This window comes from Neophocaena asiaeorientalis, unplaced genomic scaffold (genome assembly GCF_003031525.2).
Source record: "Neophocaena asiaeorientalis asiaeorientalis breed wild unplaced genomic scaffold, Neophocaena_asiaeorientalis_V1.1 scaffold362, whole genome shotgun sequence".
Taxonomy (NCBI): Eukaryota; Metazoa; Chordata; class Mammalia; order Artiodactyla; family Phocoenidae; genus Neophocaena; species Neophocaena asiaeorientalis.
Window position 1 is genome coordinate 1,708,396 of NW_020175700.1, and position 15,484 is coordinate 1,723,879.

The 15,484-nt window shown below is 43.4% G+C and overlaps 1 protein-coding gene across 3 annotated transcripts in view; it reads right to left on the reverse strand.

The window, feature by feature from the left end:
* The window catches only part of TTC23 (tetratricopeptide repeat domain 23), a 110,926-nt gene that overhangs the window by 11,978 nt on the left and 83,464 nt on the right, over positions 1 to 15,484 (reverse strand). For all 3 annotated transcript variants that reach the window (XM_024732067.1, XM_024732068.1, XM_024732069.1), the window contains 2 exons: positions 9,497 to 9,624; positions 4,703 to 4,852 (listed from right to left, as the gene is read on the reverse strand). In XM_024732067.1, the coding sequence (XP_024587835.1) occupies positions 4,703 to 4,852; positions 9,497 to 9,624 (278 nt within the window). The remainder of the gene's footprint in view (positions 1 to 4,702; positions 4,853 to 9,496; positions 9,625 to 15,484) is intronic.

A 15,484-nucleotide genomic window follows, 5' to 3' on the forward strand; every position in this document is an offset into this window, starting at 1 on the left:
GTGCCACCAGGGAAGCCCGCTTTTTCTTCTTAAATAGGCTTCACTCTCTTGCCCCTGAGTCTCCTCTTCCACCTCGTTTCCAACATGGGAATTCCTGTCTCTGCTAGGCTATGCTCTTTTTCAGGAATACTTATCTGGACACCTTCCCTAATCCCCTTTCTCCTGTTGATCACAGTGCGGACCTGTAGCACAATACTGAGCACATAATATCAGAGTTAGGGGTTTACTGGGACTCTCTGAAGGGAAGGGGCTATGGCATGCCTATTATACTCAATGCACATGCCCCCAAATAGGGAGGGGCTCTAGTGACCCTGTCCCAGGTCTTCTAACTATGGGACCGTGTTTCTTGCACCACCTCCACTGTGGGCCACCCATCAGCCTTGAAGGCACCATGTTCTTACTCCCTACCACACCCCTGGCCTCAGCTGATTGATCTGGGGTGGGCACTGGATCCAAGCCAGGCCTCTCAATTTTTCCCTGAGAACTTCCAAGCTGTGACAGAAATGGCAGCAGGGGTAGGAAGTAAAACTCTGGGGGGCTGGTCACCATGATTTCCATCTTGAGGGGAGATGCTGCCATGAGAGAGGAGTAAGGGGAGGTGCAGAGAGAAGCAGGCAGGACTCCTGGGCAGAGAGAGCCCTGGTGGCATTCTAGTCTGGCCTTGGCACTTTCTCCCAAGTCTCCACTGTGTTCCTGTCCTGCTAATCATGTGCCTGTCAGTGCTTTCTTGGAAACCATAAGACAATAGACAGTCCTTTATACCTGAGCTAATTTGAGTTGTATTGTCAGTGGCAACCCAAAGACTCCTGCATATCCTTATCTTGGCATTCTCTCCACTGTGCCACTGGTTTTCAAACTTTTTTAAAGCACAAGAAGCCCCTGTTCAAACAAAATCTTATGTGGAAGCCCAAGCTCTAAACCAGATGATAGCATAGAGTAGACTGCACAATATGGACTGCCTGGTGCTAAATCCCCGCTCTGATGACTCCTAGCTTTGCAATCAAGGCTGAGACAATGATCCTCTCAGCCTCAGTTTCCCTCTTTGCAAAAACAGAGAGTAGAGGTATCCAACTCTTAGGGTTACTATAGGGCTTAAATAAGTTAATAGATAAAAATCATTTAACTCACTGCCAGGGATATAACAATCACTCAATAAGCATTAGCTTAAAAGTGGGGGATGGAGAAACCCAGAGCAACTGCCACCCTCAGCTACCTTTCTCACCTCTTCCCTCACCGTAATGTCTTTGGCACATGTGTAATGTTTAAAATTATCTGAAATGATTGGTTTAATATATCTTCCTGCCTAGACTAGAAAGTCACACAAAGACAAGAAGCATATTTATCTTGGTTATTCATTGTCTTTCCCCAGTTCTGCCTAGCACAGTAATTGGCCCATAGAAGATATCCAATAACTACTGTTGACTAATTGATAATAAATATATGTTATCTCATTAAAAAATAGGCACCACACATATTACCAAATCTGGTGCTTTTTGCAGCAGAATCAGAAGTCATAAAAAGAGAAAAAAAGGCTTAACCTATAGGACAGCCCACTCAGAACTAAAGTTAATTCTTTTGGTTTGGGCAGTTATATTACTTAAAGGTTCCCAGGTGTTCATCATTTTCAAACTAATTAATGTAATGAAAACACAACATGCCAGAACTTATAAGATGCATTTAAAGCAATAATAAGAGGACACTTATAGCAATAAAAATAAAAACCCAAATGAATTCAATTCCCAATTCAAAAAGATAGGAAAAACTCCAACAGAGTAAAACAAAATAAGTTACAAAGAAAGAAAGAATAAAGATAAAATCAGAAATTAATGAAATAGAGAATAGGAAGGCAATTTATCCATAGAATTCAAATCCTGTTTCTTAGAAAAATTAACAAAATAGACAAACCACTAACTAACTCAGTCAAGAAAAAAGTGAGAAAATCCAAATAAAAAACTAAGAATTACAATGGGAAAATAACTATTAAAAAAGTAGAAATTTGAAAAATCCATGAGACTACTTGGCAAATCTCTATGCAAATCAATCTGAAAATGTGAATGAATAGATAATTACCTAGAAAAACACAGTTTACCAAAATGACCCTGTTAGAGATAGAAAGCTTCAACAGACCAATTTGTTTGTAGAAGCAATAGAGAAAATTGTCAAGGAACTTTCCCCCCTAAAAGCACCATGCCTAAAGAGTTTTACACATGGTACAAACTCTCAAAGACTAGATAGTTTTAATGTATAAAATCCTTCAGTGCATAGAAAATAAAGGTAAACTTCCAAATTATTTTTATGAAGCAAAATAACATGATACTTAAACAAATATCACTTACAAATATTGGTGCAAAATATTTGCAAAAAATAAATATTAGCAAACAGAATCAACATCACATTGAGAATAATTCATTATGGCTAAGGGGATTTATTCCAGGAATGCAAGGCTGGTTCAATATTATAATAAAATGTACCATATTAAGTGATCTAAGAAGGATCATCTGATTATCTCCATTGATGTTGACAAAGCCTTTGATCCAGCAATTATTTCTAATTTTAAAAAAACCCAGCAGGGCTTCTCTGGTGGTGCAGTGGTTGAGAGTTCGCCTGCCGATGCAGGGGACACGGGTTCGTGCCCCGGTCCGGGAGGATCCCACATGCCGCGGAGCAGCTGGGCCCATGAGCCATGGCCGCTGAGCCTGCGCGTCCGGAGCCTGTGCTCTGCAACGGGAGAGGCCACAACAGTGAGAGGCCTGCGTACCGCAAAAAAAAAAAAAATTAAAAAACAAAACAAAACAAAAAAAAACCCAGCAATTATTTCTAATTAAAAAAAAAACTCATGAAAATAGAAATTCATGGATACTTCCTTAGCATGATAAATATATATAAATCTTTGTCCAAAGCCAGCATATATTAAATGAGGAATAACTAGAGGCATTTCCATTAAGATCAGGAACAAGGCAAGGATGCCTATTATTCCACATTATTTATTATTGTTCTGGAGGTATGAACCAATTCAATTAGACAAAATAAATCAATCAGAGGCATAAAACTTGGAAAACAGAAAGTAAAACTGTTTGCAGATGATGTAATAGTACACCTGGAAAACTTGAGAGAATCGGTGCTCAAATTAACTGAAGCAAGAAAAGAATTAAGCAAACTAGCAGAATATAAAATTAACACAGAGAAACCTATAGTCTTCGTATACACAAAAATAACCAGTCAAAAGGTGTAACAGTGGATAAAACTCCACTTATAGTAGCATTAAAGAAGATAAAATGCTTAGAAATCAACTTAGTAAGAAATGTACAAAACCTATATGAGGAACACTTTAAAATGTGCCTGAATGTTACAAAAGTAGACATGAACACATATAAAGACATCCCTTGTTCTTTGGTAGAATGACTCAACATCATAATGATGTCAATCCTCCCAATGTCCATTTACAAATAAAACAATTCTCCAAAAAACACCAACAAACTTTTTATGGAGCTAGATAAGTTGATACCAAAATTCATGTGGAAAGATAAAGATGCCAGAATATCTAGAAAACCTGATATACGAAAACCACGAAGGAGGCTTCCCTGGTGACACAGTGGTTAAGAATCCGCCTGCCAACGCAGGGGACATGGGTTCGAGCCCTGGTCTGGGAAGATCGCACATGCCACGGAGCAATTAAGCCCGCGTACCACAACTACTGAGCCCGCACGCCTAGAGCCCGTGCTCCACAAGAGAAGCCACTGCACTGAGAAACCCGCGCACCGCAACAAAGAGTAGCTCCCACTCCCCGCAACTAGAGAAAGCTCGCGTACAGCAATGAAGACCCAACGCAGCCAAAAAAAAAAAAAAAAAAAACCCACGAGGGGAGTCTAATCCTACCAGGTACTACATCATGCTATGAAATCTCTATAATTAAGGCAATGAGGTACTGGGATTCAAATAAACAAAGAGAAAAGTGGAATAGAAAGAAATCCAGAAATAGACTCAAGTACATGTGGAAATGTAGTATGTGACGAAAGTGTTAACTCACTGGAGCATAGATGGATTCCCCAATAAAATGGTGCTGGACAACTGGGCAGCCATTTGGGAAGAAGATAACATTAGATCCATACCTCATGCCATCCACAGAAACTCCAAATTAAAAAAAAATAAACATAAGTAGTAGAAGAACACACAAAGAGTTCCTCTATAAACTGGGTGTACAGAAAGAGTAAAACAAAATAAGATTGAGGGCTTCACTGGTGGCGCAGTGGTTGAGAGTCCGCCTGCGGATGCAGGGGACACGGGTTCGCACCCTGGTCCGGGAAGATCCCACATGCCGTGGAGCGGCTGGGCCCGTGAGCCATGGCCGCTGAGCCTGCGCGTCCGGAGCCTGTGCTCTGCAACGGGAGAGGCCACAACAGTGAGAGGCCCGCGTACCGCAAAAAAAAAAAAGATTGATAAATTACGCTATGTACAAATTAAAAATTATTTTCATAGTAAAGAATAATTGATAATTTATTTAAAAATCTATGTGCATAAGAGGATTACTGTACCTTTTACCCCAAAAAGTGTGAGCTGAGATCAACTGCAAAAGTGATGTCATCTTACATAAATAAGCCACTTGTAAAGTTTCATTTAAAAAGAGCATTGTGGAGGGAGAGAAAGCTACCTGTGGGGAAGGGTGGGAGGGTTTTTTCCCACATTAGTTGGGCTGCAGCTTTACCTTCTTCAGTTTCTTGTGGGCCCCGCTCTTGTTCCCCTGTGCCAGGTCAGCCCCGCCCAGGAGCCGGTATGTCTCTGCCACCTCAGGACTGAGATCGCCATACACTGCCACTTTGGCCTCCAGGGACTCTCTCAGGATGGAGGTAGCTCTCTGTGAAAGGAACAAAAAGCTGTCTGGTTAAATAAAAAGTTCAAAGCTGGATAAAGATCAGTGCCTCCTAAGAAAATGATGTAACTGGCATGTATTTTCACTTTTTAGGGGAATGAGTTTGGGTAGAGTGTCTCATGAGCTGAGCCTACTTTCCTCCTTAAATAGGAATCAGGAAATAATATACATGGGGTGAGGGGGTGTTGCGGGGGACAGGAATGGTTTGAACTCTGAACAGAGAATGCATAAAGGACCCCTAGAGAAAAAGCCATCTCAGATGTTACAGGAACCCATTTTAGTTGAGTAGGAAGAAGAAAAGCTAACATGTATTGCATCGTGTCCTTTATGTGGCAAGAACCGTGCTAAACAGTTTATGTGTGTGAGCTCATTTAACTTGCACCATCTCCTTTAGATTAGGACAATTTTAATCCTTGTTTGCCAGAGGAGGAAACTGAGGCATAGAGCAGTCAAGAAACTTCCTCAGAGTCAGACAGCCCATCAGTGGCAGGCAGATCTAGGATCTGGATCCTGCCAGTTTTAATCCCTCTTAGTTGCAGGCTCTTCTCCCTCTGTACACAGTGAAGTTCTTATGTAAGTGAAAACTACAGAGTTTCCTGGCATTTATCTACTTACAGAACATCCAGAACATATTCCAGGGTTTTCCATTTCTCACAAGAAATAGTTCAGGAAACCAAAAGCAAACATTCCAACATGGTGAAAAGTTAAATATATTTGACATCTTGTTTGGTTTATCTGATTTATTTATACCAACATGGAATACAAAATATGAGCTGGTATTAATCTCTTCAGTCATACACCAAGACATACAGAGGGAAAGCCCTGTATGTCGGTCTCCCATGTTTCTCCTGAAATTCTTCTACGATCTTCTACATAAAAGCATGATTACAGGTAGAGATCACAAACATCCAATATAAGAGCTGAATAGGGACTTTGCTGTTGGTCCAGTGGTTGGGACGTTGCCTTCCAGTGTGTGTGGGGGTGCGGGTTCAATCCCTGGTCGGGGAGCTGGGATCCCACATGCCTCACAGCCAAAAGCCAAGGCACGGAACGGGGTCAATACTGTAACAAATTCATTGAGGACTTTGGGGATGGTCCACATCAAGGAAATCTTTAAAAAAAATATATGGGAGAAATAAGTGGACCTTAAAAGAAAAACAGAGCCGAATAAAGCAGGAACCAGTGAAGGAGCCTTGCCCACCGCATAGCCCTGAAGGCATCCTGCTGGCGCTCCCCAGATAGAGGAGTTCGCAAGGCCTTTACTCAGTTTATTGGCAAGAATATGAATTAGGTGCTGGGGGTGGGATCAGGGAACCACGGTGAAAGGCACTGTTATGGCAGAAACAATTTCTCAGATGGAAAGATAAATCACTGCTGGGGAAGAGAAACTGTAAATTGTGATGTGTGTGACCCACCTTGATATGGGTCTTGCCTGATGCTAAAGCCTGTCGTGTCCCTGCCCAGTGTCTGTGATGCAACTGTCGGGTTTGGCAATTTTTCCATGAAAATTGGTTGTCAGGCTTGGAGGAGCCAATGATGGAAAGAAGAGGCAGACACCTTTTCCTAAATGAAGCTCTCAACGCCATTTACAGCCTGATTGGGGAAACTAGAGATAGATGTGCATGAACTTGAATGGCAAGTCGAGATGGCAATGGAAGAGATGCCACGTGGATATGGGTTTAAAGGAAAGAGACAGTGACAGTCTCTGAGAGTTAGAAAAGCTTAATGGAGAGAAGTGAAGAATAAATAGGATTTAGGTGGACCAAGAAGAGGGCATGGGAACCTGGAAGCACAGTGGGAGCTGGGGGAAGCACACGGCACATTCAAGGCCAGTGAAGGGACTAATTTGACTATAGCAGAGAAAGTAGGAAGAGGAGCAGAGGGAGATGAGGCAGGAGTCACGGGCTGGGCTGGTGGTGGAGACCTTCATGCCAGGCTGAGGAGTTTAGATTTTCTTATGGGGAATAAGAAGTCAGAGAAGCTTCCTGAGCAGCAGAGCAGCACAACTAGAAGAGTATCTTAACACGGAGTATCTTTTAACCTGTGGCAAAGTAAACTTCACTTACATTTTACCTTAAAAGGCATTTTCCTTCCCAAGGATCACCTTCCTGTTGGCAAAGGGTCCTAGCCCACATGTAGGCTGTGACACATCTGAGGTGGTCTGAGCACATCCTTGTGCTCGTGCCTGGGACTGTCCTTGGGCCCGGCCCCATTGGCCAGCTCCTGCTGGAACCCACAGTGAGGTCTGTAACCAAGAGTGAGCATAACACAAGGTGACACATTTGGTTGGACAGACTGTGTCACGCACAAGGGTGCCTGGCAGGAGAATGAGGAGGGCTGAAGTCCGGCCCGTGTTCCGCTCTCAAAGCAATGTGCCCTGGCACGGACTGCACCCACCTGAGGAAGAGGCAGCTTTGTCTATTCTTATAAGGGCACCAGAAGGGCTGGTGCAGGAGCTGTAGAATGAAAAGAGCCAGTTTGCTAAAATCTCCAGGGGAGGCCTCAGGAAGTGAGGTACATCTTTAGATCAATGCCACTGATTTGGGTGACTTGGGCAAGGGCAGTAAGGTGTGGCAGCTGTGATGACAGACACCAGGGCAGGAAGCCAGACAGGAATGGGGAAAAGGGTGGATGCCCTGTGGCAGCCAGAGCAGTCAGACAGCCCATAGCCAAGCATCCATCCACCCATTGGCTCAACGCTCCCTCACCACGAATAAGAGAGTCCCTGCTGTCATGGAATTTGGTCTAGTCAGGGAGAGACAGTAACTGTCCACAATATATTATTGTAATACATTACTCTGTTATATAATTATATCAGACAGGATTCTATGATGAAGAATAGTGGGGAGAATCTAATGAAGACTGAAGGAGGGGAATCAGGCAAGCTGGTGAGTCCTGAAGGATGGGTCTGCATTAGCCAGGAGATCAATGAGGAAGAACCTTCCAAGAGCAGGAGACAAAAGCTGACGCTGCCCAGAAGTGGGGATTAGAAAAGGCCACTGTGGCTGGAACACAGATCAGGGGAGGGGGCAAAAATGAGACTGGAAATGTCAGCAGAATTCATAACGTGCAAGGCAATGTGGGATTCTGGCTTATCTTAAGGGCTCTGAGGAGCCAGTGTAGCTCCATTTTACAAATGGGAGTCCACTGATCAGATGTGCTTTTTGCAAAGATCACCATGGTTTCCTTATTCAGAATGGATTAGAAAAGGGCAAGAGTGGAAGCAGCAGCTGGGGAGCCAGAGTTTGTTAGAGAGGTCCAGGTGGGAGATGATGACTGACAGAGGTGGAGATGGCAACCAATGGATGGATTCAAGGGGCATTTTGAAGGTAAAAATGACTGATGAGCTAGAAGGGGTGAGGTATGATGGGGGCAGAATTCCCCTCAGAATTCTGCCCTGAGCACTCCACATAGAACTTCTAGAGATGTTCTAGAATCTGAGGCCACTGGAAAGCCCCTCTCTACTTGGTTGGGTGATCCAGAAAAATATGGAAACTCCATTTGTTATGGTTACTGTAGCCCGACTTTGGCCTGACGAACATTCGTGCATCTAGATTAAAAACCTATGTTCCTTAAGCTCACATCAACTGAGAGAAGGGTGAAGGATTAAGGTTAGGAGAGAGCTGTCGGGGAGAAGGTCTACATAACAGCAGAGGAAATAAAAAGGTTTTCATCTCAAGGATTTGCCTTGACAGGTTAGAGGTTTTTTGTTTTTTAAAAAGTATTTATTTATTTGGCTGCGTCGGGTCTTAGTTGTGGCATGCAGCATCTTTCATTGCGGCACGTGGGCTTCTCTCTAGTTGTAGCATGCAGGTTTTCTCTCTCTAGTTGCGGCACACGGGCTCCAGGGTGCGTGGGCTCTGTAGTTTGCGGCATGTGGGCTCTCTTGTTGAGCCGCGCAAACTCAGTAGTTGTGGTGTGCGGGCTTTGTTGCCCCACGGCATGTGGGATCTTAGTTCCCTGACCAGGAATCGAACCCATGTCCCATGCATTGGAAGGCGGATTCTTTACCACTGGACCACCAGGGAGGTCCCATTGACAGGTTAGAGTTGAAAAAAATATCTGTATAAATGAAGCATGTGGGTGTCTGGTAGTTGTTAGGCTTTTTATGGAATAAGTTCCCAAGGGTTTAACTACCAATGAATATAAATTCTGGGTCTGGTTCCATTTTTACAAGCCATGGAAAACATGCCTGTATGGTTCAACGGACAGTGAGCCGTAACTTCTGCACTGTGTAGTTCTTATTAGATATGCAAATTTCATCCATTAGCTAAGATAGTAAGAGAGGAATTAGACACACTAACTTCCACCCTCTATGCCAGCCAGAACCACAGGCTGCGGTAAGCAGAGTCTGTCCAGTGGGTTCTCAAGGTTTCTAGTCCTTTAAGATACTCTGCAGGTGGACATGGCATCTACATTCTCATGAACTTTTTTGTTTCCCGAGAGCGAATATCTGGGAGCTGCCCAAGAGTGGCTGCCTGGCTTTATTTATCCCTCTCCCCGTGGAGCCTGGCACATGCCTTGCACATGGTAGATGCTTAATGCTTTCAGAGTGCAGGAGTAGCCCTTTGGATATCAACTGGGTCGTCCAGGTAAATAACTAGTCAGCTGTGGTCCAAACTCACTTACCTCTTTTTGTCCAGTGACTTGTAGAAAATGGCAATAATCATCTTGAATTGAAAGAAATTTGGCTTTTCCTATCCCTTCAGCATCCTTAAGATTAGCCATGCTATCTTGAAAATACTGCTCAGCCACATCTGAAGAAAAGCATCACAACAACAATTTTGAGAACGGCTTTTGCAGATTTGAAGTGGAAACAGAATAACTGTGTGTTTAGTCATGGTGAATGCTATGAAAATAATAAGTAATTGGACAAGATAACCTAGTTAAGGAAACTGTCTTTTGTCAATTAATCTGACTGTTTTATTAGACAGGGTCTAGTTCTCAGAAAGATACTGCAATTTATTTTCGTTGGTTTTCATACATCTTCCCTTTCCCAGTGATACAGTAAGCAAAGTTAATGCAAACAGGGAAACTATCCTCTAGACCTGACACATTGTTAAATTTTCAGATTGATTAACCATTAATTCTTTGTAAAACTCTGGTTGCTCCTCACTGGGGTTAGGACTCCAAGGATCCACTGACTTCAGTGGACTCTGTAATCTTGGAATGTAGCTTGATAACCCTAAAATTCTGGAAAGTATGGCTGACATGCTGCTGAAGGAAAAACCTCAACCATTCCAAACACTTAGACATACTGGTTATAATATAACAAAAATATTTGAAATATTTGCAAATCTTGAAAGCAAAAAAAGGAAAATCTCAGGTATGGAAAATGAAGAGGAAACTAAAAGCCAAAGCAGGGAAGGGGAGCTGAAGCTGAATGGTCCACGAGGGGATTAGGAAAAATGTGTACTGTACTCCAAGATGGGGTTTGATAAGCCTGAGTAGGGCTGGAGATGAAGCCTGAGGCCTCTGTGTGGTAGGAAGCTGGAACGGGGCTCCCTGCAAAAATCCAGTGTTATAGACAGATTTCTAGGATGTCCCCAAATGACCCTCAACCTTGATTATGCCCTCCTCTTTGATTATGGGTGGAACTTATAAATATGCTGAGATATTACTCCTGTCATAAGATTATGTTATATGGCACAGTTGACTGTGAGAAAGCGAGATTACCCCTTGGGCATAACCTAATGACACCAGCCCTTTAAAAGCAGAGTTTTCTTCAGTTGGAGGCAGAAAAGGAAGGCAGAGAGATTCGAAGCATGAAAGGGATTTGAAAAGGAGGTTCTCCATTGCTGAGATGGAGCGGACCATGGTACAAGGACTCAAGAGTGGCCCATAGGAGCTGAGAGAGGTCAATAGTTAGCAAGAAAATGGGGAGTTCAGTCCTACAACCACAAAGAACTGAATCCTGATAATAACAGGGATGAGCTTAGAAAAGGACTCCATGATCCAGATGAGAATGTAGCTGGCTGACAACTTGATTTTAGCCTGAGCAGAGACGCCAGCCTTACCATGCTAGACTTCTGACTGACAGAATTGTGAGCTTAAACTGGGTGTTTAAACCACCATAATTTGCTATGCAGCAAAAGAAAACCAGTATAGCCAGGAATCCCTAAAATTGAGATAAGAACAATTGCGCTGGTCCAAGGAGAAGCCTCAAGGCTGTCCCTCCAGAGGCCATGGCTAGAAAAAGAGCATCTGAAAGAAACTGGGACACTGCACGTGAGGCACGCACATGTCTGAGGGCTGAATCTGCACCACCTACATGATTTGGAAGTTCTTTTTTTGTTTTTTGTTTTAAATTGTTCTACATCCCTCTCCCTCCCTCCCTCCCTCCCTCCTTCCCTTCTTTCCTTCTTTCCTTCTTTTCCACCCTCCCTCCCTCCCTTCCTTCCTGCTGTGCTGAAAAGCTTGTGGGATCTTAGTTCCCGGACCAGGGACTGAACCCAGGCCCATGGCAGTGAAAGCACAGAGTCCTAACAACTGGACAGCCAGGGAATTCCCTTGGTTTGGAAATTCTGAACCAATAAAGTAGAAACTAAGGGCTTAATCTCCAAAGTATACAAATAACTCATACAACTCAACAACAAAAAAACCAAACAACCCCATAGAAAAATGGGCAGAAGACCTTAATAGACATTTCTCCAAAGAAGACATACAGATGGCCAGTAGGCACATGAAAAGATGCTCAACATCACTAATTATTAGAGAAATGCAAGCCAAAACTACAAAGAGGTGTCACCTCACACCAGTCAGAATGGCCATTGTTAAAACGTCTACAAATAACAAATGCTGGAAAGGGTGTGGAGAAAAGGGAGCCCTCTTACACTGTTGGTGGTAATGCAAGTCGGTGCAGCCACTATGGAAAACAGTGTGGAGGTTCCTCACTGTTACTCAGTGTAGAAACTTCTAGCACTTAATTCTTTTCCACCTTTTCATATTAATTTATTATGCTGAGTCTTGCCAAACTCAAAAAAAACAAAAAACAAAAGAACACTGGTGGAGGAGAGGATGTTGGGAAAGCTGTAGAAGGCAAGAAGCATCCAGGATCCCCCAGGGTTATTTCTTTCTTTGGAAAAAAACATCAGAGGGCCTGGCAGATGGTGGAAACTGTGGACCACTTAGGAAAAAAGAAAAGCCCACTTACCTTGTTTCCTCTAAGTCTTAAACATAGTTCATTTTCATTTTATGTGGATGATACTAAGAAGTCAGACCATTTCTTCGATAGAATAAGTACAAAATCTTAAGATGTCTTTTGAAAAGAAGCTATTAGCATTTATTAATGAATTCTGTTGAGACGTTTCGTAAAGAGAAATATGCATTCCTAGCAAGCTCTGTCTCCAAACTGTTTTTACTTAGTTTTACAAACTGTTTTTACTCCAAACTAAAAATAGAATTATCATAAGATCTAGCAATCCCACTCCAGGGCATATATACCCAGACAAAACTATAATTCAAAAAGATACATGCACTGCTATGTTCACAGCAGCACTATTCACAGTAGCCAAAACATGGAAACAACCTAAATGTCCACTGACAGATGAATGGATAAAGAAGATGTGGTACATATATACAATGGAATACTACTTAGCCATAAAAAAGAATGAAATAATGCCGTTTGCAGAAAAATGGATGCAACTAGAGATTATCATACTAAGTGAAGTAAGTCAGAAAAAGACAAATACCATATGATATCACTTATGTGTGGAATCTAAAATATAGCACAAATGAACCTATCTATGAATTAGAAACAGACATAGAGAACAGACCTGTGGTTGCCAAGGGGACTGGGGGTGGGGAAGGGAAGGACTGGGAGTTTGGGGTTAGCAGATGTAAACTATTATATAGAGGATGGATAAACAACAGGTCCTACTGTATAGCACAGGGGACTATATTCAATATCCTGCGATAAACCATAATGGAAAAGAATATAAGAAAAAGAATGTCTATAAAGTAGAAACTAGCCTGAAAGTGGAAAAATTATAGGACTCCAGCACAGGGGTAGCAAACTTATTCCGTAAAGGACCAGATGGTAAATATTTTAGGCTTTGAGGACTAAATGGTCTCTACTGCAGCACAAAAACAGCCAGAGGTGACATGTGAAATGGAGCTTGGCTGTGCGCCAAGAAAACTGTTTACAAACATGGGTGGGGAGCTGCATTAGCGTGTGAACCGTAAGTTTGCTGACCCCTGCTCTAGCAGAGGGAAATGTGATTGTCTTCCTCCCTCAGGGACGTGGGACACCTCCCCCCTCCCCCCTGAAGTGCCTGCTGGAGACAACCTCACGGGGACACATGACAGAATATAAAGTTTGTTGGGGACGATTGTGAACCATACATACAATGGTCTACTTAACATTTCCATTTGGACATCTCATATGTACTATGTAGCACAAATACACATGAGCAAAAAGATCAGATGTTTTCTTTGGCTTCTTTAGACTTCCTCTGTATTTGGTTATTTTCCCTTTCTCACCTCTAATATTGTTTTTGTGCCTTCTCCCCATTTCTCTTGATTAGACAGGACAGTGTGTTATCTATTTGGATATTCTTCCAAAGAGTGGGCCCTCAAATTAGTTTTTCTCAGACAGTGATGTGAATGCCAGGTGCTTCCAAAGAGGCCTCCATGAACGCAGGGCTCCAGGAGGAGCAAGGTAGGGGCTGGGCTGCGCAGACTGTGGTCACTTCTGGAGGCAGCAGTGAGTGGGAAGGAGGGCAGGCTCTGCAGGTCAGGGGCTGCCTGCGTCAGGCTCCAGCGCTGCCGCCTTCTGGCTGTGCGCCTCCATTGTTGGTCTCGGCTTTTTCACCTCAAAGTGGAGCCTTTAGGCTAGCGCCTCCATTATAGGGTTGTTGTAAGGAGTAAATGGGTTAATGCACACATAACTGATGACGTGCCTGACACCTAGTCAGTGCTCAGTAACTGTTAACCATTTTAGTTTCAGGGACAGTTTCGATCACTGTGGCTATGGGCCTCCCTCATCCATACTAGGCTGACCAGCAGGCACACTGGAAGCAGAGATGGACATGGAGAGGACAGGAACACTTGGAAAACAGACAGAGTGGTCAAAAGGCACAGAAGAAGCCTGGGATAAACGGCTCTGTACACCTCAAGAGCTCCAGCCCTGAAATTCACAATGAGCACAGTGGGTCTCCAGAAACGATTCAAGTACATCCCATGTGATCTGTTGTAGAAAGGAGAGAAGTAAACACTTGGCAAATGTGTCTGTCAAATCCAGGCAACCTAAAGAAAACTTAGGTGTGAAAACAAGTAAGTTTCATCTATCTGCAAGATTTACTTTGCTTAGGATCTAGGCAGTTGCCAGATAGAAGCGAGAATTAGGCTGGGAGGTGCTGCCTTTTAGAGAGGTCTCGGTGCTGACTGGCCCCAGACTTTGTGACTAGACAGGAGTCTATTGAACTGGAGTCCCTGCTCCACTCTTTCAATGGGGGTCTATCCACTGCCAGACCAGCTGATGGATTTCTAGAGTATTACTCAAATTTTTTCTTGGTAGGAGAAAATTTTACTACTGTACATGAAAAATGTTACATCTCTTTAGTCCTTGCTGGCTCATGGGAGAAAATATTACAGATTAAATGTTCAGAATATGTATTAACTTTGGTTGCTTTGAGAATCTGATGACAGCAAATGTGGGGATGATGTGGCACTTATTTTGTTGATTCTAAAAGCATTAGAGAGATGTATGTTCCATGTCTAGAAATTAACAAGTCTATTCAGGAATGGAGTACTGTTGATATTTTAATTTTCTGTCTAATTGGGAATTAACCAAAGGATGTAACTGAGCCCTTCTTGAAGAGTAGAAGTTTTTCAGAGTCTCAGCCTCATTCCCCAGAGATGAGCCCTTGCTCTGAAGACCTGTAGTTGTAAAGGGCATAGGAAGGAGTTGGGACTGCACAGGTAAGAACTGAGTTTCTGATCCTGGGCTTTTGCAGAAGAAGTGGTGCCAGGCTCAGAAAAAGGAAGAGATCAAAAGGGATGGGAAGCATTTCCCTCCTTTCCTGGGTAAGGAGCTGGACTCTCAGACACAGGTGGACATAGCTACGCTTTGTCCCTTTCCAGCCCCTCTCTGGTAAAGTTCTCCCACCTCTTAGTATTCCTTCCCCTGGCAGTCACATGCTGACCAGTGCCCCCTCCCCCCACAAAACCACCCCATTTCGGCTGGTCCCATAGAGCTTAGTGCCAGATGCCCCTTTCCATTGTGTACCTGATCTCACAGGATGCTGGGAGAAAGGAAGCTCCTTGGCCTAACTCATACTAGTGTATAAATGGCTCAAACCTCTAACTCAGGGAGGCCTAGTCACATTTTCCAAAGAGGGTGCTTGTTAGCATATTTGGATCTCTGGAAGAGGGACTGGAAGTGAGGGAGGAAGGAAGGGGTTGGGGGAAGGAAGGAATTTATTACTCCAACTAAGGTTACATGGCTACTGAAGTGGAAAAAAGCAAGGCTTTGTGATGAGACGTCAGAGACAGGCCCTGACTGGGAATCTGCCCTCTGGGGTCAGCTCCTAAGGTTGCTGCTCCCCTTTCCCCGTTTCAGAGTCCTCAGCTTCTCAAAAAGTCCAAGTTTCTTCCATGTCCATTCCTGGGAGGTCT